This window comes from Chamaea fasciata, unplaced genomic scaffold (assembly GCF_029207755.1).
Source record: "Chamaea fasciata isolate MVZ Bird 193981 ecotype frontalis unplaced genomic scaffold, bChaFas1.0.hap1 SCAF_8, whole genome shotgun sequence".
Lineage (NCBI taxonomy): Eukaryota > Metazoa > Chordata > Aves > Passeriformes > Sylviidae > Chamaea > Chamaea fasciata.
The window spans coordinates 8,493,575-8,515,673 of NW_027094093.1; the positions used below are offsets into that span (position 1 = coordinate 8,493,575).

The window sequence follows — 22,099 nt, forward strand, 5'->3', positions numbered from 1 at the left end:
GGCACCACTGACAAGAGTCTGGCACCATTCTCTTGGCACCCACCTTTGAGATATTTATACGCATCAATGAGATCCCCTCTCAGTCCTCTCTACTGCAGACTGAACAGGCCCAGCACCGGCAGTCTCTCCTTGGAAGAGAGTGCTCCAGATCCCTCATTATCTTCGTGACCTCTGCTGGACCCTCTCCAGTAGCTCCTCGTGGTTTTTGTTCCGAGGAGCCCAGACCTAGACACAGCACTCCAGATGTGCCTCACTAGCGCCGAGTACAGGGAGGAGGAGGATTTAAAGGAGGAGAAGCCAATGAGAGGCGTCTTTCCTGCCTGGGTGATTTTTCCCCCTTTTCCCTTATTTTGCCTGCCAGGGCCGGGGCCGGCGCTGAGGCTCGGCGGCCCCGCTGCCCCGGGCGGGGCAGGAGCGCCGTGGCCGGGCCCGCACGGGGGACGCGGGGCGGGCGCAGGTGCCGGCAGCGGGGGCCAGGTCGGGGCCGCGGCGCCGCTCCCGGGCTCGGCGGCGCCCCCGCCCCCGGCCCCGCCCGGCCCCGCCGCCACCGCCCCGGGGAGGGCGGGGAGCGCCCGGCGGAGCGGCGGGAGCGGCGGGAGCGGCGGCGGGCGCGGGGCCCTCCCGGCGCTACCTGTGCGAGCGCCGCGGGGCGGGCGGGGGGCCGGGCGGCGCTCCCAGCATGGACTTTGACGGTGGGTTTGCGTCTTTGCCGTTCAGGAGCCCGGAGGAGGCGGCGGCGTCGGTGGGACGAGGGCCGGATCCCGCGGGCACCGCCGGAGGAAGGGGCAGCCCGGCGGCCGGGGACCGTGCGCGGCGGGGCCACGCTTCCAGCATGCTGCTCGCACGGACGCCGCCCCGCCGCGCCGGTACGTGCCCCGCTCCATCGCCCCGAGCCGCGCCGGGGCCGGGAGGGAGGGACGGGGATGCGCGGCCGCACCCGCGGGGCGAGCCCGGCCGTGGGCAGCGCTGGCCTTCAGCCGTGGCGTGCAGGAGAGCAGGGAGAGCCGTGCTTTGAGGTGGGGTTTTTCAGGACGGGCGGCCGTGCTGCTTTACTCCTCCCATCATCTCGCAGCGAGGTTGCCGGCCACGGACTCCTCCAAACTGAGCGAAGCGGAGGTGCCGCTCCCGCTGGGCACCCTGAGGAAAGGTGGTGCTACGGACAGCAGTGAGAGTGATGCCGAGCGGGAAGGTAAACGGCGTGGCTGGTTCTCTTCAGGCGGTGTTCCTGCTGTGGGGAAGACGTGAGGCTACCGTATTTGCCGGCCGAGGTGATGTGAGGGTCTGTGAGCCCCTGCTTTGCCATGAGTCCCTTTCCAGGCTTCCACGCTGACCCTTACACAGAGCAGGTTACTTTCATCTGGCACGTTATAAAATACACATTTAATAATGCAAGACCTGTCGTGGCAAAAATTGTTAAACATTTAGAAATATTTTATGCTTTCTCATAGTTCAGTAAGTAGCAGACCAAATTAGGTTTCTAAATATAGTAATTAAAAAAAAAAAAAAGGAAAACTGCAGGATTTATCCTGTAGCCTTAACAAAGTGGCATTTTTAACCTTCAAGTAATACAAATTCGCTTTTTTTTTTTGAACATCACGTTCTGCTGAGAACATTCTTGCTTTAAAATCACCTTGGTTCGTACAAGCTGCCCGAGGGGTTGGGCAGAGCCTCAGGACGCTCGTGTCCCTGGGGCCGAGGTGGTTCCGTGGCAGGGTCCTGGGGGCCAGAGCTGGCAGCGGTGCGGGGCCGTGCGGGGCCGTGCGGGGCCGTGCGGGTCTGTGCGGGGCCGTGCGGGGCCGTGCGGGGCCGTGCGGGGCCGTGCGGGGCCGTGCGGGTCTGTGCGGGGCCGTGCGGGGCCGTGCGGGGCCGTGCGGGGCCGTGCGGGGCCGTGCGGGCGCGGCTGCCCCGCCTGCCTGCCGCCCTTTCCCCTTCCCAGGCGCGAAGGCGGCAACTGCTGGAAGGAGCAGCTGGCACGTTAGGAGTGATGGAATCCAAGGAAACAAATACCGGGGGAGAGCCGTGAGACAGAGTGATTCTTGAGGCTGGCATAGTTCTTTGATGCAATTCGGGGCAGCTTTCGTACAGTTGGAGCATCTGGTTGTTAAATCCTCACGCTGTCCTCTTACTCCTCAGTTTGTGCAAATCAGTAGTAACACAGTTGTGATTTTAAACTGGGGGGCTGTGTTTTCCTGTGCCTTCCTATGTGAGATGTGAAAAAATGGCTTTTCTGGTGCATTCCTAATTCCCATTTCCCTTGTTCTAATTGGCTTCTGGAGATTAAAGAACAGAATGGTGTTGCGTGCTGCTTCTATTGTGCTCTTCTGTGGTTGATCTTGGGCAGATCTTGACCGTCTCCTTCCTTCTGACTTTCATCTGTGTTAATCCAGTGGAGCCTTTGGCTTCCTGAGGGCGTCACAAAGCCAGGCAGTGTCCCTCATTCATACCTTATGCTCTGCAGCTCCATATGTTCGTAGTTGAATCTTGTGACAGCCACTACAATAAAACCCGACCCTGTCAGCCTGAGACACCGATCCGCTGTTTTAGCTGCTGCTGCTCCTCAGTTCCTGCTGGCAGGATCCCCAGGCTGGGCAGCAGCCAGCAATAGCTGCAGGGGGGGGCTTTTCTTGCTCGTAAAGATTTGTGCATCCCTTTTCATTGTCTGCAGCTCTGTCTGTGCCTGGCACCTGTGGAGGACAGTAATGCACCTTTGGTGGTGAACCTTGTGTTTTCCGCTGCTGTGGGGATGGTCTTCAGACCGTGGACTTGCAGCTTGTGCAGATGGGAGGGGCTGATAATAATAAGACCTGTAGACTTTGCTGAAAGAAATGTTGAATCTGCATCCTTTGGCGTTATGCAGGGCAAAGAAACAGCTGTACATCTACGTCAAAAACTTTATATCCATTTCTGGTATTTTGTTTCTGTTTTGCTCACCAGTTTTGAGCATTATTTTGTATTTGGGGTCTTGGAGGATTTTGGATTTCCTCTGTCACTATTAGCTTTCCCTTCCAAAGGCATTCCTCTGTAGCTTCTGCAGTTGGGTTCCTTAAGTCTTGGCTAAACTTCCTGCAGATGGAGTTTCTGAGAGGCACTGCATCTTCATGCCCTTTCTTCTACAGCTTCACTCCAAGGCCTTAATTGCTGAGGAAATCCATTGGTTCACTGTTAGCCACCAAGAAAACGGACTTCTATCAATGGTAGGCATCCTTCTCCTGTTCCTATGGGGGTAGTTAAGTTAATGTTCCCTCTTGTCCATGTTCTGGCAGAGTCTGTACTGGTGCATGCATGTATTCTGAGATATTGAGGGGAAAAAAATCAATATATTGTAAGCGTTTCTATCCAAATTGGGACTGACAGCTGTCTATAGAGCTGTTTGGACAAGTAACTGAGGTAAAATACGAGCAGCACCTGTAAGAAGTTTTTAGCATCCTGCTCTCCAATGACACTCAGGCTCCCCCTGAGCTGTGTGTGCAGTTCTGGTGAATAAACTGCTGCACTGGAGGGAGGATTTCAGGACAGGCCAACTGGGTACAGTTTTACTTTCATGAAATTAGACAGCTACCAAGCACACAGTGTTCTTTGCTTTTAACAAGACTTCTTTTTCCTGGATGAAGAATAACATTGTGGCTGCCGAGGGCTGTACCTACTGGCATTGCTGGTCTCTGCACTACTGGTATTTTCACCCAAAGGTTTCTTTTGGTACTTCGTCTTTATTTGTCGCTTCCCAAAGCTTGGGTAAGACTTCTAGAACAGCACAGAAAGCACTTGATTTTGTTCCTGGCTTCTGTGGTTGTGTGCCTTGGGGAGGGAGCAGACTGTTTCTTGGTTTTTGTGGGCGTTTTTGCCTTTTTTAATTTTTTTTTTAAGTCAGTACTGGTTTTAGTTTTCCAGAGTTTGTCAGCATAAAAACTCACATCAACACAGCTGTTATTTAACGGCAAAAACACCCCACTTGCACTTAAATCATAAAGGGATGTAAGAAGAAACATTTTATTCTCTCTTGTTTTTTCCTCTGATTTGAAGATTTTCATGTTCCTTAACTGCGATGCTAAAGTGCTTGAGAGATGAAATTTGACATGGAAATTGCCTCCATTAAGTAACTCAGTGTTCTGAGAAAGGAGGGTTTAGGCAGGTGGGGCTCAGTCTCTTCTCTCAGGTAACAAGCAATAGATCCAGGAGAAATGATCTCAGGTTGTGCCAGGAAAGGTTTAGGTTGGATATTAGCAAAGATTCTTCACTGAAAGGGTGGTCAGGATTGGAACAGGCTGCCCAGGGAAGTGGTGGAGTCACCATCCCTGGAGGTATTTAAAAGATGTGGAGATGTGGCCCTCAGGGGAAAGTTTTAGTAGTGGATGTGGCAGTGCTGGGATAATGGTGGGACTTGATCTGAAAGGCCTTTTCCAACCAAACTAATTTTATGATTCTGTGATCAGCTGTGCTCTTATTGAAAAGCCTTTTAAAGCAAATGTGTCATTTCCCCATTCAGTTACAAACTGGCTTAGAAGCCTGGAAAAGCTTTATCAATTCTGGCCATGGAGGGGAAAAACCCAAGCCTTTGAAATTCCAGCACATACCTTGAGACAGATAACCAGGAGACTTTCACTTCCACGCTAATCTTGCACAGCAGTTGTTTGCAGTTGCTGCATCCAGCCTTTTCCAATCTGTAGCTCTTATCTCTTGTTGGCACTGACAGGAGAGGGAGGGGATGGCTCTGAGGGGAATGAGATCTCCATTTTTCCTTTTTGTGTCCTGAGTTGTTTTGGGATATTTGGGCATCAGTGATTGTCTGAGGCAGCAGAATCTTTGATATTGTGCTTGTCTTGAAGTAACTGTGGCTGTTTAAAACTTCATTTTCCTATGATTAGGATGAGTTGTTACAATAAATGTTAGGCAGTGCTTCTCCTCTGTAGGATTTACAGGCAGCTGGATGTTAAGGAGAGGCAGAACTGAAAGCCTGGTGGGTTGGACTGCTCTGGGAGCCCCTGCCTGGGGCTGCTTTGCACGGGGAGCTCTGAGTCCTGCAGGGATGGAGGGGATGCTGTGCACTGAGTGAATGATTCATCCCTCTGCCATTTCTGTGCCGCTGCTCTGCTTGGAGCTGCAGAGTATCCAAAGGGCGGTGCCACGTGTGCTCCTGAATTACAGCTCACCTTGTGAGGGAGAGGTGGACAGAGGATCTTCTGGGTTTCCTCTCCGTTATTACATGGAGGGGGTGAATATTTTATGTGACTGGGTGCAGTTCAGAGGTGTGGATGCCTAAGTGCTGTTTGGTTACCTCTGCTGGTAGCTCACCTGCCCAAACTCCAACTTCGAATCCCTTTGTTCCAGAGTTTATTGTTTCCATGATAATGGCGGCACTGGGATTGGCTGACTGTTCTCCCTGTATCCTTGGATGATTGAGGTCCAGGTCTCAGCGGAAGCTTTGAGAGGGAGAAGGGAAAGCAGGAGAGAACTTTTGAGGTTAGGCAACAGATGGGGCACATTACCCTTCCCTTACCCTTCTGAAATCCTCCTTACCTGGACTTGCTGTGGGAGGAGGTTGGCACCCTGCACATGGTCAGGAGACACTTGCCCAAGCAGGGGCCCCACTCCGAGCCCGGCATTAGGTGCTGTGTATCAATTGTTGCAGCCTGTCATTCAATCTCGTCTGTTCTGTGCTGTGTCATCCTTTTACCTTGGTCAAAGTCAAGTTCTGTGTGGGAGAAAAGGCAGGCAGGCTTGTGCAAGGCCAGCACTACAGATTTATCACCTTGGTAGTAATGTGCACCTCTGGCATCCTGGAGGGTGCTAAGCTCTGTTCCTCGGTTCCCTTTGCAGAGTCCCAGACGTGAAGCGGTGCTGTCCTGGGGACGAGGGGACAACCTGTTGGAAGCAGACGTGGTTCTGGTAAGTGGCACTCTGAGCTTCTCCTGCAGATACCCAGGGGAAAACTGAAAGCCTCCCTGCTGGAGGAGGAGTCCTGTTTGAACCAAAAAGTTTGGCTCTGTCACAGCAGGAATTACTTGCTGTCTTCAGCTGGGCAAAGCTGCACATTTTGAAGCTCTTTTGAGAGCTATGGCTTATTTTTTATCTGTTGACTGCTGTAACATAAAGTGTTGCAGAAAGCTGTTTCTTACAGCACAGTATTGAACTTCAAGATTTTTTTCTGAGGTTCTCGTGGATGGAAAACATTTAAATGGTAGCAGGAACTTACCTGCTTATGATGGCTGCAGATGTTGCATAACAGCAAAACCCTTGCTCTTCTGCCTGTTTTCATCATATGATGGTGTATTGCAGAGGCCAGTGAAACCCTTATTTTTTGATCTTTCATGTTTACCTTTTTTCAATTACTTTATTGATTATTTTAGAGCTTAAAAAATCCTATTTGTTTTCAAAAACGGCAGTTACGTGATTAATGCTTTTTTTCCTCTATTTTATATTGGCTAATAGTGAATTGCAGGCATCCTTTCACCATTGTTTTGTTTCCTTCAGTAATTAGAAATGAGTTCACCTTGGCAGGAAACACTTTGCCAGGCTGGCAAAGACACTGCTTAGCCCTCATGTGCCTGGTGAATTCAGCTACCACCCCCTCAATATTTTCTCTCTCCTAGTATTACCACAGTAAATAAAATAGTAGGTGAAAAAGCATCTGAACTTATCCTTGGGAACCTCCAATTCTAATATGGAATGGATTGCTTTCAAGACTTTCATTCAAGTCATACACAGTGTTTGTTGTGCTGAAGTTAAATGAAGCATTTAAAAACATTTTGACTGTACATCCAGTAAAATTGAGCACAACTAGGAGCCTATGTTTTTCAGATGAATAAATCAGCATTTCACCTACTGTAAAATCTGTCCCTAAAAAGAGGAGTTCTGGTGTGTGCTGGTGCAGCTTTAGCTCCTGGTTGAGAGTGAGCAGAGCAGGCAGAGCTGGCTGACCTCTGGCTCCAGCTAAGCCCAGCAGCTTTGTCACATGAGGAGCTGCGCTGCAGAGCTCCTGGCCTGAGCCCCGAACCATCCATGCAGTGATGTCTGAGGCACAACTGGCCACAGAGCAGAGCTTGGGCACTGACAGAAACAGGCTCCAGTCACACAGCTTTGCCTTGTGCAGTTACAGGATGGAACATTGTGCTGGCAGTAAAACGAGCTGGTTTAATCTGTTGGGGTTTTTCCCTCTCAGGGTATGAGCGTTGCAAGGAAGGGTAGAGATGTTAAAATCCCTGTCAGAACTTAACACTCTGGAGATAAGTTAGGCAGAGAGGATTTAAACATCACTTCATTCTGGTGTGTGTGCAGGCAAGGGCTGTCAAGAAAACAAGGAAGCAGCCAGAAGGTTGAGGGCAGCTTCATTTGCAATCATTTCTGTGCCAACAATTATTAACTCCAGTAGACCGGGCACACTGTAACACTGCAGTGGCTTGGAGAGTACTGAGCTCTGTAAAAAATGAAATGAGCAACAGGCAAGAATTTAAACTAGGGTTGATAACTTTGCTTTGAAGCTCAGCTGATTTGGAACAGTTGAGCTGTGCTGTGTGCCTTGCTGTGTGCAAGCTTTAGGGCCACCCTGTTCTCTGCTAGGACAGTCCCAGGAACATTTGGCTTGGCCCAAATGAAGAGGCAGAGGTGGTGAGTTCTGCAGAGGAAGATGCTGACCTTAGGGAATTTCTCCCTGGCTGCTCTAGGAGAAATTTATCCTCCCACTTCTCACTTTCTGTCCTTTCCATTAGACAATAACTCATCTGCCGGTGTCCCCTAACAGAAATCTGCAGCTGCGCGAGGGAAACATTAAAGCAGTGATAAAACAAAAACCAAAACCAACAGAAAACACCATAGCTCCAGACTTGGATAAAAAAATCTAAATCTGAATAGTCTATTCTAAGGAAAGTGTCAGGGATAAACTTTGATAAAAGTACACTGAAGCTGCATGTTAGATCAAGACCGCAGCTTTCAGGTAACAGCAGTGCTGGGTGGTACCTGCTGCTAGTGATTCTTTACCAGGTACTTGGATCTACATATTTGTCCAGCAGAGCAAGTGGAAGTGATTAGGATTAATGTTTTATTAATGGTAAATATTGAAATTAGACATGCACAAGATATTACTATTAAAGCTTTGAATTATTCAGCTGTCTGAATTGCTTTCAGGCCTCTCCTTGGCCTCTGGTCAGTGGGCACGTTAAGTTTGATCAGTGTATGTGATGGATACGTGGGGGTATGAACCTCCATAGGGATAAATATTTTTTTTGTGCAGTGAAGGGAATCCTGCTGGTTATCCATCCAGTCTTTACTCATTTAATGATGAGTTACTGGAATAAAAATCTGTGTTGGGTAAAGCTGCAAGTGGAGGTCAGCCCTTGGCAGCAGGGTTTGTGTTAGAGGCCGGTGAATTACAGTGCCTGTCCCAAAGGAGACTTACTGAACTTCATTGAGGTGGTTTACAGACGTTCCTCTACAACGCTGAAATGTCCTGGCACGAAGCTGAAGGTGTGAAAAATATTTGCATGGACTCAGTGGTTTCTGGAGCCCTTTAGCACTGATTTCCTGCCAGGAGCACCAGCCACCCCTTCTGTGCTGCACTTCAGCCCTACAAACAGGTAGCAATGTTGTTATGAAGCAGCAGAGAGAGGAGAGGAGCTTGTCCCAGGAATCTGGCTCTCCTGAGCCAGCTGCTAGACAGGGGAAGTCCCGTCCTACCTGTGCAGCACCATTTGCCTGCAAATGGCATTGATGTCCTCTGCAAATATTTGCCTGTGATCAGGTTACTGGATGGGAGCCGCTATTTCCTCCAGTGTGTAAAGGAAATAAATAAGGCTTAACATCTTAGCCATGATTGTGTTTTCAAAGGCTATTTACAAAAAATCTTTAACTTTGGCTGACCTTAGCACAACGTCATTGGGTGAAGCTGTAGGGAACAGTTGGTTTCTGTGCTGCGCAGTCTTTATTTTGGCTGGCAGTCTGTTAAGTCTGATAAGTGGGTAAGCACATGCCAAGCAGAGTCAGGCGTCTCGTGAGATTCTGCTTTGCCTGAGAGAAAGTAGCCCCAGAAACAGCTTCGTAGGCCAGGAAACAAAACCCCATATACCCAAATTTGGAGTTGACCAACTGATGACTTGAAAAGGACTCTGCCAGGTGTTTTGCTGGTCACTTCCCCTTCTCTAGATGTAGAGTAGTCCTGCTCTAGGGAGAATGGTGCTCTGGCTGTGTTGGAACTGCCTTGATCACAGCAGGCTGCTGCTGCTTTCCCTACCCTCTCCAGGGAAAAAAACAAAAACAGCTCTTGTTCCTTGTGAATACCTTCTGGTGGCTGCCCTGCTCCAGCCTCCTTGAGCAACAGCAGAATGACACTGGGAATTAGTGTCATCGTGCCCAGAGGGTGTGTGACAGCCATGACACGAGACTCTGGCTATGGTGGTTGTGTGGGGCTTCTGTGGGGTGGTTTTGGTGTTTATTTCCAGCAGCAGCAGCAGCAGTCCCTGGAGCTAAACAGAATTTGTTTGCAGTTTCAGAAGTGCAACACATTGTCAGCTTGGAAGAAACAGACTTTATTTTTTTTTTCCTAAGGCTTTTACATTCCTAGATGGCCTACATGCTGTACTGGGAGTTGCATTCAAAGGCAGCGTGAATTCAGGTCAAACTTTGCCTACTTGTAGTAGATGGATGTTACCGATAAAAACATTTTACGCACACTGGGCAGAGATTTATTTAAGCCGCTTCTACGAGCGCCTGTAGTGAATTTAGGTTTCCTTTGAGCTCATTGAGAATGGTAAACTATTCACTGCCTTTATATGAAACACTGTTTTGACAGATTTCCTCAGAAGAAGGACAAAAGGAGATGTTCTGTTCTTTGAAAATAACTGGAGCCACTGGCAAGAAGCAGCAGCGCTGCATCGAACAAGGGAACCGCTTCCAGGTTATCCGAACATGCTGCTGAGCTGAATTTTGCAGCTGCGTTTTCCGATGTACCATGGGATGCATCAAATCCAAGGCTGCCTTCCAAGGTTCCAGCGCTGTCCCGGATGAGAGGGTCGGGGCAGGTGGCGAGGGCTGCACCGGGGAGAAGTCGTCGCTGCTGGCGGCGAAGGCGGAGGAGAGGGGCCCCTCGAGCGCCATCGTGCTGGACTACGCGCACCGGCTCTCCCGGGAGATCCTGGAGCAGGCGGTCAAGCAGTGGGCGGTGACCGAGAGCAAGTACAGCGACATCCCCTTCATCGAGAGCGACGTGCCCTGAGCCCTCCCGCGGCCTGGCCCGGCTGAGAGCGTGGATAAAGCAGCCCCAGCTGCCCTCTGAACATCACTGTGGGCAGGTGTCTGCAGGGGAGCCGGTGACAATTTGCCTTTTAACACAGATTGCTAATAATTGGATCGCAGTAGAACCTCTTCGTCAGGTGTCATTCCTTGTCAGCCGTACGTTGAGTATACTGTCTTTGTATGTGTGGATGTGACCAGAAATCAGTGTTAAAAAGGGGATGAGAAGACTGTGGCTGTCCTGCACCTCTACAAGCACTGCCACAGAGGACAAAACTTGGATTATTTCTGTGTTCTGCATAAAAGATCAGTGCTGTCTGTAGGTGAGATGAACTCTCTGTGCTTGGTGAATTTGTCTGCGTTTCGCTGAAGTGAAATCAAGGTCTGCATGTAGCAAAGTTACTGCTGTCATCAATTTTACTTTTGATTCTGTGACCTGACGGAATCTGTAAAACCACAATATAATGAAGGTGATGAGAGGTGCTTTGTAAACCCCAGTAGTATTCAGGGAGCCATTTGGATGATGATGCAATTCACCTTCCATTGAAGTGACCCAGTGAGAAACATGCCAGCATCGATAAGCAGTGCATTATGATTAACAGATGCTTCTGTAAATGCTTGAAAGCTTGTCTCTAAAACCCTGCAGTTAAGATAGGTTAATGACATCTGGTCGCTGTGTTTAGACCAAAGCTGTTTGGTTTTTCGGTTTTGTGGGGGGGATTTTTTGTGTCAGGGTGCTGGTTTTTTGGGGAGGATTTGGTTTTATTGTTTTACTGTAACCCAGAGAGATGTGCAAAAACTACTGATGGTAACTAGTGAAAGAGCCTTCAGGGGTGTGGCAGTGCTTTAGGACAATTTGTTTCATGGGAACTGTGGCTGCATTACACTGAAATTCCTCTCTGAAGTACCACCCCGGGGACAGGATCTCTTCCTTCAGCTTCTGTAGGCTGCTGCCTCCCTGGTGGAAAACCTGTTCATGGCAATGCCAACAGGAGCCCCAGGCCTGAGCCGTGCTCTGAATGAAGAGCTGGGGACTAAGCCTTAGGCCCAAAACTGAAGGGCTGCATCCACACACTGCTCCCTGCTTGCCCAGGACTCCCAGCCTGAGCCACTGCACTCACAGCTGCCATTTCACACACCAGGACACGGATGGATTGTTCTTATTCATCCCAAAGGTACAATGTTGCTGACGTTTTATTCAAAGTGAAGGCCTTCTAACAGCTTGGCTTTTACCACCTGTTTGTTCCTTTTTCTGTGCTGCCCGGTTTAAAAAGACATAGTTCTTTTTCCTAGATCAAAATGCTTTCCATTTTGTTTTCATTTTATAGAGAAATGCTTTCCATACTGGCTAAAGCTGTTACTATTTTTAAAAGGTACACAGAGTTCTAGTAAATGATCCAAAGCATGATTTTTCAAGCAATGGGAAGCAAGCAGAAAGAGGACCATGTCAAATGCTGGTTTTAGCTTATTTTCTGACATAAGACAGTCTATTAATTGAGCTGTTTTGCAAATGTTGTGACACAAACATAGGTATTTGAAATTCACCTATACAGGGAAGTGGTTTTATCAGGAATAAAGGGTGAAAAATGCTTCTCTGTGACACAGCACAAGCTGCCATTAAATCCCAGTGACCAGACTGGATTCCCAGTGACCTGCCATTAAGACTGTTCTCGGGCCTTTGCTGCAAAAGGGAACAAAACCAGCTTATGCTGTAATGTTGTCCTCTGTTACGTGGTCATCCTCAAAGCCATGTGCAAAGTGGGACTAAGGTTTTATGGTTCACTTAAATTCTCCTGCTAACAGTGATGTTCCTTCAAGTTCTACAGCACATAAAACATTAGATCACACTCTGTTTGCTCTAAAATACCTCCATATATTAGTGTGAGTTAGAAAGCAAAGCCAAAACACTGATCAAGTCAGTACATATCAATTGGATATTGCTTAACCACAGTATTAAAAAAAGATTGCTATTCTTATTCTAGCTGAAATAAAGCTTTATTACAAAAAAAAAAAAAAAGGTCAACCTTTCTAACATGAGTGTGGGCTCGAGAAGGTTAACACTGCTAACCACAGTAATTAAAAATAAAAAAGCCAAAGCTGCACAGCCATTGTTGGCCAGGCAGGTGAGGAGCAGGTAGAAAAGTGCACTCCCTGTCCGAGCACCTGGAGGTGGATGTGCCCTGGCCCTCGCACAGGCACCCAGGCAGTTGCCACGGGCAGTGGGGTGTTGCAGTGCTTCCTGCTGCCACGTCTCCAGTCCTTCCTCTGGACATAGCCTTAGCCTCTGACCCTCTTCAGGAGTATCGGCAGCGCTCCTGAAAGCAGCTCCCCGTTGGCAGGCTGCCACCACAGATCCAACAGCAGCCCGAGGTTCCACCACAGCATCCACTGTGATCAGCACCTGGAATTTCCCTAGAGGAGTCACCCAGGCCCCTGGAAGGTGCCCGAGGCCTGCTCCCCTGTTGCAGGAGCTGCTGTGTGGGGTGGCTGCCCCAGAGCTGACTCAGCACCAGCTGCCTGGGCCCAACCAGTCCCTCCCCTGCAGCCACCAAGCTGGGCCCTCCCTGGGGCCTGAAGATCACAGCAGCTTCAGAATGGCCCCAAGTGCAATTCCAGCTGCTTTACTCTGCTTTCCCTGGCATTGGCACTTCAGGGAAGGCACGCAGCAAACGGAAAGCAAACAAGCTTGCAAACAACAGGGAGACGGCTTCTCACCAGGAAAATCATCTCTTTTACAGGACGCTGTCCTTATAAATAATGCACTTACCCTTAATAGAAAATAAATCTGTTCAGTGCTACAGTCGGGTAAGAGACTGAGGGAGATCACTCTCCAGAGCTCTGCTGTACATTTAACAGGCACAACACTAATACATTGTAAAAATAAAGACTTCTTCACTTAAATAAATTTATGCTAAGCTGTGCTAGAATTTCACAGAGCCACTGACAGTGGGTTTCCAGCTAAGTTACCATTGATTCTTTGACTTGATTTTGTGTAATAAAGGCACTCCAGTTTGGGACTGGCATGCTCTGCAAAACTGTTTACTTCTATTTAGGAGTTAAAAATACATTTGCTTTATGTTTTCTCCAGGAAACACGATTAATCTGAGTGGATATGATGTGACTGACTGGCTATTCTAATAACGGTTCAAAATACATTAACTGCAGCACAACTTTGTAAAGGTGACGTTTCTGGAGTAAGGCACATCAGTATTCCCAAATAAAACACACTACAATATATTTTTACAATATTTTTTGTGGAAAATATTTTCTTGTGGACCAAATAAAATTCAACTTACCATCTGCTTGTATGCCTTTTATTTGAAAAAAAACCAAGATTGCACTGATTGGACAGGATCTTGTTACATTGAGCTTGGGATAATTCCTGTTCACGTCAATTTTGGAAGCAGCTGCATATGCAAGTCAAAGTTTATGAATTCAAAGCTATGTTCTTCCTAAAATCTTATATGCCATTTACAATCAGAGGAGGCATGATCCCTGCTCCCTGGGAATCTACTGTGATTTTCATTTAATAGAGTTGGCTGAAGACTGCTTCTTTTATACAAAAATAATGGAATTAACCCATCTTTTAAAAATAAATTAAAAATAGCAATTGTTTATGAACGTAAAACGTACAAAAATTTTAAATAATACAGGGGGAGGTTTGCACTTCTTATGGGACCAGCTTGAGGTAGAAAGTCATGTGATACTTTCAGAATTACCCTAGAGGTATTAATGAAATCTCAATTACTTTTTGGAACTAAACTCAAGGACAGTCCCATAACAAGTATGTCCACGGTAACATAAACTCATAGCTGAAATTTTAAACAGTTTTATCTCACAAGACTCTAGTGCCAAAGCAAGGTGCCATTTTTTTCTTGATTTAGCTCTCCATTTGCTCTGATTTTTTGAAAGTCACTCTTGGTAGTTCACCTTGATGCCTGAATTTCCTGGACTTTGTTTCCAGGCAACAGCTCCTAGAAAGGAAGGAGCCTAAAGCCATTGCAGACCATTGCTGTTGGTAATAAAAACTGCCCAACATTGAAAACTTGGTTCTGCTACACTCTGACTTTTTCATTCCCCAGTGCTGGTTACTGACTATGGCATTTGAACAGAAGTTTTCTTCCTTTGGTCTTCAGAGAAGCCAAAATTTGTACTTGTGACCCGCCTGTAAGTGTAGAATTAGGAACACTGCTACGTGATCTGACAAAGCATAAAAAAGAAGGTGTAATGCTGAAGAAAGATTAGTAGCTGTCTGCTGCATACACAGTGGAAAAAATAATTTCCCTCCCACAAATACTTGTATCAAGGGGTTCTGGTTATTCTGTGTAACTTCACATATTACTGGCATCAGAACCCTGCCACCCTGGATGCCCTGGGAATGTGCTGCTTGGTGTTCACAGCAAGCTTTGAGGCACTTGTTTCTTCACCACTGTAAGACCAAGAAAACCCAGCAATTTTCTGACATGGTGAAATAGTGATTATGCAGCTGAATCAGACATCGTGACATTTTAGAAAATGGGCTATGCAAGCAAAGAGAGATGTGCTCTAGGCTCTGGCAACATTATCACATTTGAAACAATGTTTACATCACTCAGCAAGGCTGAAAAATGACCAAAGGTTAAATCAATAGAATAATTTCTTGTTCTCAGACTAATAATGTATCAGTCTGAGCTTTTATTTAATAGGGTATTTAACACTATGGATTCTGTCTAGCATTTTCCTTTGTAGCTCTGGCTGCATTAAAGGTTTAACCATATTTTATTTTCATGGTATGCGTAAGAATCTGTGGCACAATCCCAATTTACCAGACAGCCAAGAACACAAAAGGTCTCTTGACTTTTTGTTTATTAGGTTAACCCATTAACTGTGCTCTTTTCCCCAAGGGCTCCTTGTAAACTAAGAGTTGATGCAAAAAAATTAAATGTTAATCACTGTGTAAAGCAGTAAAAATTAAAATTTGCCTTGAAGTGATTTTTCCCATTATTAATCAGAGATACAATTATTTTCTCATTACAGAGAATGTTCCTGGATGCAAAATAAAATAGTAATAATAATAAAAAAATAATAAGAAAAAAGCCTTGTGAATCTCAGGCTAGCTAAAAAAGTTTTGTCCAAATTGATCAGACTACCATTAATTTTTGTATCACAGAACTAAGCAGATAGACCAGATGTTAACAGGTTTGATCTTTACAGCTTGAGATCATCGTTTCCCAGTGGTTTAAAGCAGTTGTCCACGAATTCATCACTGACTTCTTCTAAAGCAGCTGGCTTCCATTTGGGGGACTGGTCTTTGTCAATCAGCACTGTCAGGTGGAACAGAGAAACACCAAAGTTACTTGTAGTAAGTTACTCTAATTAAAATGACTTAATATTGCATCAGGACAGATCCCTACAGTGATTACGTGGGGGAGACAAATCTGTGTGCTCTGGCGAAGGCAGAGTTTTTGTAACATAGATATTCCTACTCTAATAAAAGTTCCTGAGGTGTGTGCTGTCCAGAGATGTCTCTGGGAGCTGCTGGATGATACAAGAGCAGAAGTAGCCCAAGATTTGAAGGAACAGACCTGGAATGAGCTGCCACTCTTGGCTGACTTACACTTCTTCATGGGAGCCTGGGAACAGTACATGACGATGCTACTTTTGGACAAGGCTTTCACACCTCTGTGCAAAATCTGACTCTTGGGAGAGTACAGGAGATGACTCAGTGGTGCTAAGTGCCTAAAGATAAGTTAAACACATCACAAACTAATGAGGAAGTAACTCACAAGGAAAGAGTAAAGCAGGGTATCTTTGTGGGACCCAAGGGTGTTTATTTGTAAATACTGACAGCTACTGAGGTCTGGGTAGATTTAAGTGTGACAATCTGTATAATCTTAGTATCCAGACTTGGTGCTGCATCCTGGGAAATAACATCACTGAAGATAAAAACCATCACTGAATGAATCACATGTAAAAGGCTAACAAGAAAATGTCAACTCCCAAAAAACATTCCCTGTATCACAGGAATGTTGAAGGCGTGTCAGCAATGGCTGCATCAGCAAACAATAAAACAAGAGGGAGTTAATTTGTGTGTAAAAATTACCAATATGAATGGAACTCCAGAGCATCCTTCCAAGCACCTTTCAGGCTTTTAAGAAACCCATAAAGGGGCTACTGAAAATGTGAAATTGTTATCATTTCAAGAAAGCTGTAAGAACTGTGGCTCCCTAAGCTGCAGACTGCCAACAACCCTCACAACACACATTCCCTTCAGATGGGTGAGATCAGCAATCAGAGATGCACCTGTGGCAACCTCCTGACCAACAGCCCACAGCCTATAAGAGAGGGTGGGCAGGCAGAGGAGCACATTTCAAATTTCCCTCCTGAGAGTGGCCTTTATTTGTTCATTTTCTGACAATGAGTTTGGAGTGGGATGGTTCTGAAGGCAGGTGAACTACGACACCCATGGAGACCAGATATTTCAAAACACAGCACCTATTTTTGGGTAAGTTGTCGTGTTTTTCTAAACTGACTTTGTTCTTACTGAGTGAATTAGAAATATCCAAGATGAGGAATGTGTAAGGGGGTAGAATGTTATGTTCAATGAAAATAATACCTACCTAAAGGCTGTGCTTATCAAAAAACAAACAAAAAAACAAACCAGGCAGTGTGGCCTGCCTACCAACTTGTAGTAAAAAAATGTGACCTGAAAACTTCTCTTCAACTTTTCTGTCTTTAACCAATGGTTGAGAGTGGCTAGAAAATAAGCACCATTTAAATGACAACTGCACTAATTAATATTTGTCGTTGAAGACATACAGGCATCACGACTCTTTAGCTTATATTCCTGAAGAGCAAAGCAAATCAGAGCCCTACATCCATTTACTTGCAAACAGGGAACTAAGGACTCCTTAGAAATACGTGAATTGTAAAAAGTAACCCATTAGATGAGAAACTGCAATTCCACAGAAAACAGAATTCATGAGGACAATTCTTTAAAAGAAATGTCCTGTAAAAGAGTGCTTTTACTATGTTGTTCAACTGAAAAGCTATGATCTTCCAAGTTATTTCTGACCATGGTGAAATCACGGACTGGATTGGTTCAAAAGATGTAATTGTCCCAAATCAATTATATTTATTCCACTGGAGTAGTACTCACCTACTGATTTTTTTCAATTGTACTTGAAGTTCAGTCTAGTACAAAACAATCTGTTGTCTTCAAAGCCAACACTGACTAGAGATGGTTTAAATTAAAGAGGAAGAAGTGTCCATGTCACTACAGCTTCCCCTCTGCCATGCTGTAGTAAATGCTGTCAGTTTTCCATTCCAGGGTCCCGCTATTTATTCAAGTTCATCTTTCTGTTTGAATCTATGGCCAGTTCTACTCTGGTGGTTAAACTCAATGCTCACAGTGATCTCCCCAGTGAAGTCTTTAATCTTGTATGAGTCAAAATATTTGTTCTTTAGTAGCATCATGAAAATGTTCCCTTTCTGCACTGACTTTTTATATATTTTATATCTCTCCAGCTTGAGATCAATCATTACAAAAACAGAATAAAAATTCTGAAGACTTCTAAAGTAAGCTAAGGGAAAATCATTACGATAAAAGTAACTGAGCACAGACATTGTGCTAAGGGTTGGTTCTTGTGTTTCACCTTTTTCAATCAAAATCCCACGCCACTCTGTTCAGTAGCAGTGACTTTACCAGATTTCAGTTAGTGCTCTGCTGCTGGGCCTCCTCCAGCACAGTCAAAGCTCTGGTATTTCCAGGTCCCTGACATTCTGTTTGCTGCCATAAAATCTCTCAGCTCATGCAGGGCCCTGGGGTGCCCAGGGTACAGCTCACATCTGCCAGCACTGCAGGGAAGGTGGCAGAAGCTGCGCAGAAATATCATCTTTGCAGCGTCAGCAAGATGTAGAAGACCTTTACAGTTCCATTTCAAGTGCACATTCCTGCACAAAGAGATAGGAGGGTGATGTAACAGATTATTTGTCCCCGAGATTTGCTGCTGGGATTGTATCCTACCCGGATGTGTTTGAGCACTAACTCCAAAAATGACCACTTTTCTTAGGCAGTAAGATGTGAAAAACAATTCTTGGCAACTACCCAGACCTATGCATTTCTTAGCTTACATATTGTTCTATTAATCACGGTGAAAAATTGATACCTAATGTGTTCCAAGTCCACATTTACCACTTAATAGGAAAATGCTGATGAAACATGATCCAGGTGTTTTATGCTTTAAGACTTTTGGCTTTTCTTCAATAGCTCCAATCACAAGAATCATAAACAGGGAAGACTGCCACAGCAGATTTTCAGGTTGAAAGAAAATTGGCCAAAAAAAAAGAAATTTTGACCTCCGGTCAAAGCAGGTTTAAAAAGCTTTTAAACTACTCCCTAGAAAGGCTTTTACAATTATGGTTTGAAGCAGATGAAAGGTATTATTAAAACCTGACCTGTGGCCATTTGTTGCCGAGAAACATTCTTAAACTAAAATCTGATTGTTGTAACTCAACTTCTTTTGGTGGTAGATCTTTTTGTGGCAGAGAGGGTCAACAGCTGGCTCTTAAATGCTTGTAATGCATGGCTTTAAGAAAGAAAAAGCTAATATGTAACGCTTTTATCAATTTTATTCACAATAGTTGGTCCTGTGAAGTACTTAATAATCTCCCTTCCTGTTAAAAAGGATGCTCAGCACATTGATGGACAAAGATTTTTATCAAATAAGACTAAAATACAAAAGTGATCTTGAGTCAGATTCTACACTGCTCTGCAACAAGAGAAACAACGCTAAGACTGAAAATCTGACAAGATCAATGCAGTAAGCAGAGAACAAAAGTGCTTCAGGAACAAATTATTGTTATTATAAGCAATCTCCTCAGTGTAGTTGGATCTTTGGTGGGTTGGTTTTTTTCCTTCCCCTGATAAAGCTGAACTTTTGCTACATCATCCTGTATAAAAGAGAAGTTTCCCAACTGCTGTTCTTGCAGCCTCTCTCTTTACAAGCGGTTTGTGTATTTCCTGGCCATACTGACAAGGGATTTGCTTTTGTACTGTACTGCAGTCCCAGATGGTTTCATGACCTTGTGCCTTGCAAGGAGAAATTCAGTTGGTGCTCCTCTGACTCTGAGGCTTGGAGTTTGTCACTTCCTGAATAACTACATTTCAGCAGCTTATCTGCTGATTTAGAATGTATCCCAGGAACAGTATTTTTAAGATATCCTTGTCCCCATTACCAACATGATGAAAACCACTTCTCAACACGTGGTAAATTCTTCAAAGAAGTGTCTGCTAATAAGTGCTAAAGACTAATTAATTAATATCATAAACCTTCCCCATACTGTATGAATAAATTTGCATCTCTCACCCCAGGCTGTCTTTAACACAGTCTTACTAATAGCGGAGACTCCAACTAAAATCCACTCCTCAACTGGATTTTAAACTGCTTTAGAAAGACAGGTATAGAACAATAAGGAGGAGGTGAGAACACTAGAGTATGTAACAGTGTGAATTAAAAGTCCAACCTAAAGTTATCCATCCAAATGCCTTGTACTGTAAGCTCCTTGGAAAAAGAAATGCCTGTGCTTTATTTCATCTCGTGATGAACAGTACATAAATTATTGCTGGAGCTCCAAACAGATGTGACTTTGGGTTTGACAAACTGCATGGTGAATCAGCAGCAGGATCAAGGACAGGCTTGAAGTCTGTCCCCGGGATGAACTTGCTGAGCCATTGCTCTACTCTTACCACTACCTCTCTTGACCAGTGCCTTAAAATGCTGAATCAGTTCATGTTAAGTTCACACATATATTCTTTTAGTAGTAAGACACTTCCATTCAGAGATATTCTGGATATGGGGGAAAGTACATCTTTGATCTAACAGTTTTTCAGTACAAACAGTTGTTCTTGATTTTGAGTCTTAAAGCATTGTGGAGCTGGCTGAACCAGCTCTGTTGCAACTGTCAGTGTTAAATGTGAAATGGTGAAACCAGGTGGATAAATAATGTTAGGGAACTGAGATTACACAAAGGAAACAACATGCCTCTTGTGCTTTGGAAATGTAATAAATTTTGGTCACATAAAAGTTCAAAAAGCAAAACCTATGGAAAGCTGGGAAGTTTTCTCTGGGCTGTTGCTGCATGCACTTATAATGATTTCCAAAGCAGCACTACAATTGTGCATTTGTGTGCTGTTTAGCTTGTGGAGTGTTTCTGGTGTGGATACTTACCAGCTCGAACCCCTTCATAGAAGTCATGGCCTTTCTGAAAGATTATAAGAAAAAAAAAGCTGTAACATGACAGATTCTATTTATCCCATCTTTCTCTATCCTACTTCTGGCTGAAATGCAAGTTCTCAAGATTCAGTTAAATCCCACTTTTACTGTTCTTTTCTAGGCCTACTTTGTCTTTACTTATTAAAGAGCTCTGTATCTTCTTGCTTGAATGCAGCCACATCTCTTAAAATCAGTCTGTTGACCTGTAGCTGATCAGGTGCTGTGCCACAGTCCAAGTTCTGTGTAACACCTCAGATTCTTTTCTAAAAGATGGGGCTAAGGTGTGTAGTATCAGAAATACTTCTCAGAAGGGCCAGTCTTCAGGAATTGTGATGTATTCTGCATACTTGGAACACTTTGCAGTTAAATGGAATCCTGTAAACATTCAATTCTTCTTTAATAAAGGTAAATGTAACACTTAAATCCCTAAGCATGCTTCATTAGTAACGGAGCCACAATCCTAGTTTTAGTCAGAAATAGACAGATTTTCACTTCTGTAAGTATTTACTTTAACCATCACAAATCTTTTAATCGGACATACAAAAACCCGATTTTAAAATGTGACAAAACTAGTAATAAGGACACCATGGGGAACCCTGCAAGGCATTTGATCAGGTGGTTCAGTTAGCAGCTCTGTTCCACTGGAAGTATCACTTTCTCAAATGCTATCCAAGTACTCAGCACTTAGTACAAATAGCACTAAAATCCCTTGCTGTGATAAATTTTTCATAGACAACACTCTTGAAAGGCAGTGATAAACAACTATTTGCACCCTGCTGCTGGGAACTGAGGCACTGAGGACTAAGTGATTTAAATGGAAAACCTGTTCAAGAACGCCAGTTTTAAAATTACAATCCAAATATGAAACACTATGTATATTCATGTTTTTATACTTTTTTAACAGAAGTCTTCTACTGAAGACCTGACCATCATTAATGTAGTGTCCTTTGCATTCCGTATGATAATATGAAACTAGAACAAAGCAGCAGCCTCACAAACACACAGAGATGATATTGAAAATTAAAACCTATAAATTATAAACTCTTGATGGAATCTACATAAGATTTTTAGTCTCTGATGAACTGTTCCCCCTCTGTGGCTGGAAAGGGCCAAGGGGCTCAGCTCTGCTCACCATGCACGCTTGGCTCAGTCTGTATTCCATCTGGAGAACCTCTTGTAAGTTCATGGAAGCTCCTTCTCTGAGCTGTCTGAGAGTCAGCTTTAAAGACGTAGGTGACATCTTATTAATAGTCTGGGGAAGACATTAACATTATTTTATTTTCTTCAATGTGGACAGTTTTGCAAGTCTGTCTTTTGTGCATTTTAAACTTTGTGAAGTCAATGATGGCTTTCTTCTCCCTGAGCTGCCTCTGTGACACCTATTCCTCCTGCTCCCTCCCACAAAGCTGTCACAATAAATGAACTTTCCTGCATAAGCTTTGATCAGCAAGGTCTCTGGGATGTGTGCCATCACTTGTGGAAAGCCTAGAACTCCTAAGGTCCCATCATTTAAGATCAAATTACTACTAGCCAGAGAAATTAATGTAGTTTGAAAGACATTTTCAAGAAGAATCTTTTGATAAGTGAAGGCAAGTGTTACAAGCAATTATACTTTTTAAAATATCATA

General features: G+C 44.8%; 2 protein-coding genes and 1 long non-coding RNA gene across 5 annotated transcripts in view; 2 read left to right on the forward strand and 1 right to left on the reverse strand.

Moving 5' to 3' along the window:
* The first annotated feature begins 265 nt into the window (after window positions 1-265).
* On the forward strand, window positions 266-13,514 carry CUNH2orf88 (chromosome unknown C2orf88 homolog). 3 transcript variants are annotated; one of them, XM_066189579.1, is made up of 4 exons: window positions 266-324; window positions 718-866; window positions 5,815-5,883; window positions 9,779-13,514. In XM_066189579.1, the coding sequence occupies exon 4, from the start codon at window positions 9,938-9,940 to the stop codon at window positions 10,199-10,201; it is 264 nt and encodes an 87-aa protein (XP_066045676.1). In that variant the 5' UTR covers window positions 266-324; window positions 718-866; window positions 5,815-5,883; window positions 9,779-9,937; the 3' UTR covers window positions 10,202-13,514. The 3 variants fall into 3 exon arrangements, with proteins under 3 accessions (XP_066045676.1, XP_066045677.1, XP_066045675.1); XM_066189580.1 differs by lacking the exons at window positions 266-324; window positions 718-866 and adding an exon at window positions 613-692; XM_066189578.1 differs by lacking the exon at window positions 266-324 and having other exon boundaries at window positions 634-866.
* A 4-nt stretch (window positions 13,515-13,518) lies between these two features.
* The window catches only part of HIBCH (3-hydroxyisobutyryl-CoA hydrolase), a 38,849-nt gene continuing 30,268 nt past the window's right edge, over window positions 13,519-22,099 (reverse strand). The window contains exons 12-14 of the mRNA XM_066189577.1: window positions 21,604-21,723; window positions 20,427-20,460; window positions 13,519-15,521 (exon numbers count right to left, since the gene is read on the reverse strand). Of these exons, the coding sequence (XP_066045674.1) occupies window positions 15,406-15,521; window positions 20,427-20,460; window positions 21,604-21,723 (270 nt within the window). The 3' untranslated portion in view covers window positions 13,519-15,405. The remainder of the gene's footprint in view (window positions 15,522-20,426; window positions 20,461-21,603; window positions 21,724-22,099) is intronic.
* The window catches only part of LOC136293159 (uncharacterized), a 31,734-nt gene continuing 26,220 nt past the window's right edge, over window positions 16,586-22,099 (forward strand). The window contains exon 1 of the long non-coding RNA XR_010722100.1: window positions 16,586-16,702. This is a non-coding gene — a long non-coding RNA (uncharacterized lncRNA). The remainder of the gene's footprint in view (window positions 16,703-22,099) is intronic.

Excerpts from the sequence above, each read along its gene's own strand:
- CUNH2orf88 (XM_066189579.1), top strand. The coding sequence starts at position 9,938 with ATGGGATGCATCAAATCCAAGGCTGCCTTCCAAGGTTCCAGCGCTGTC.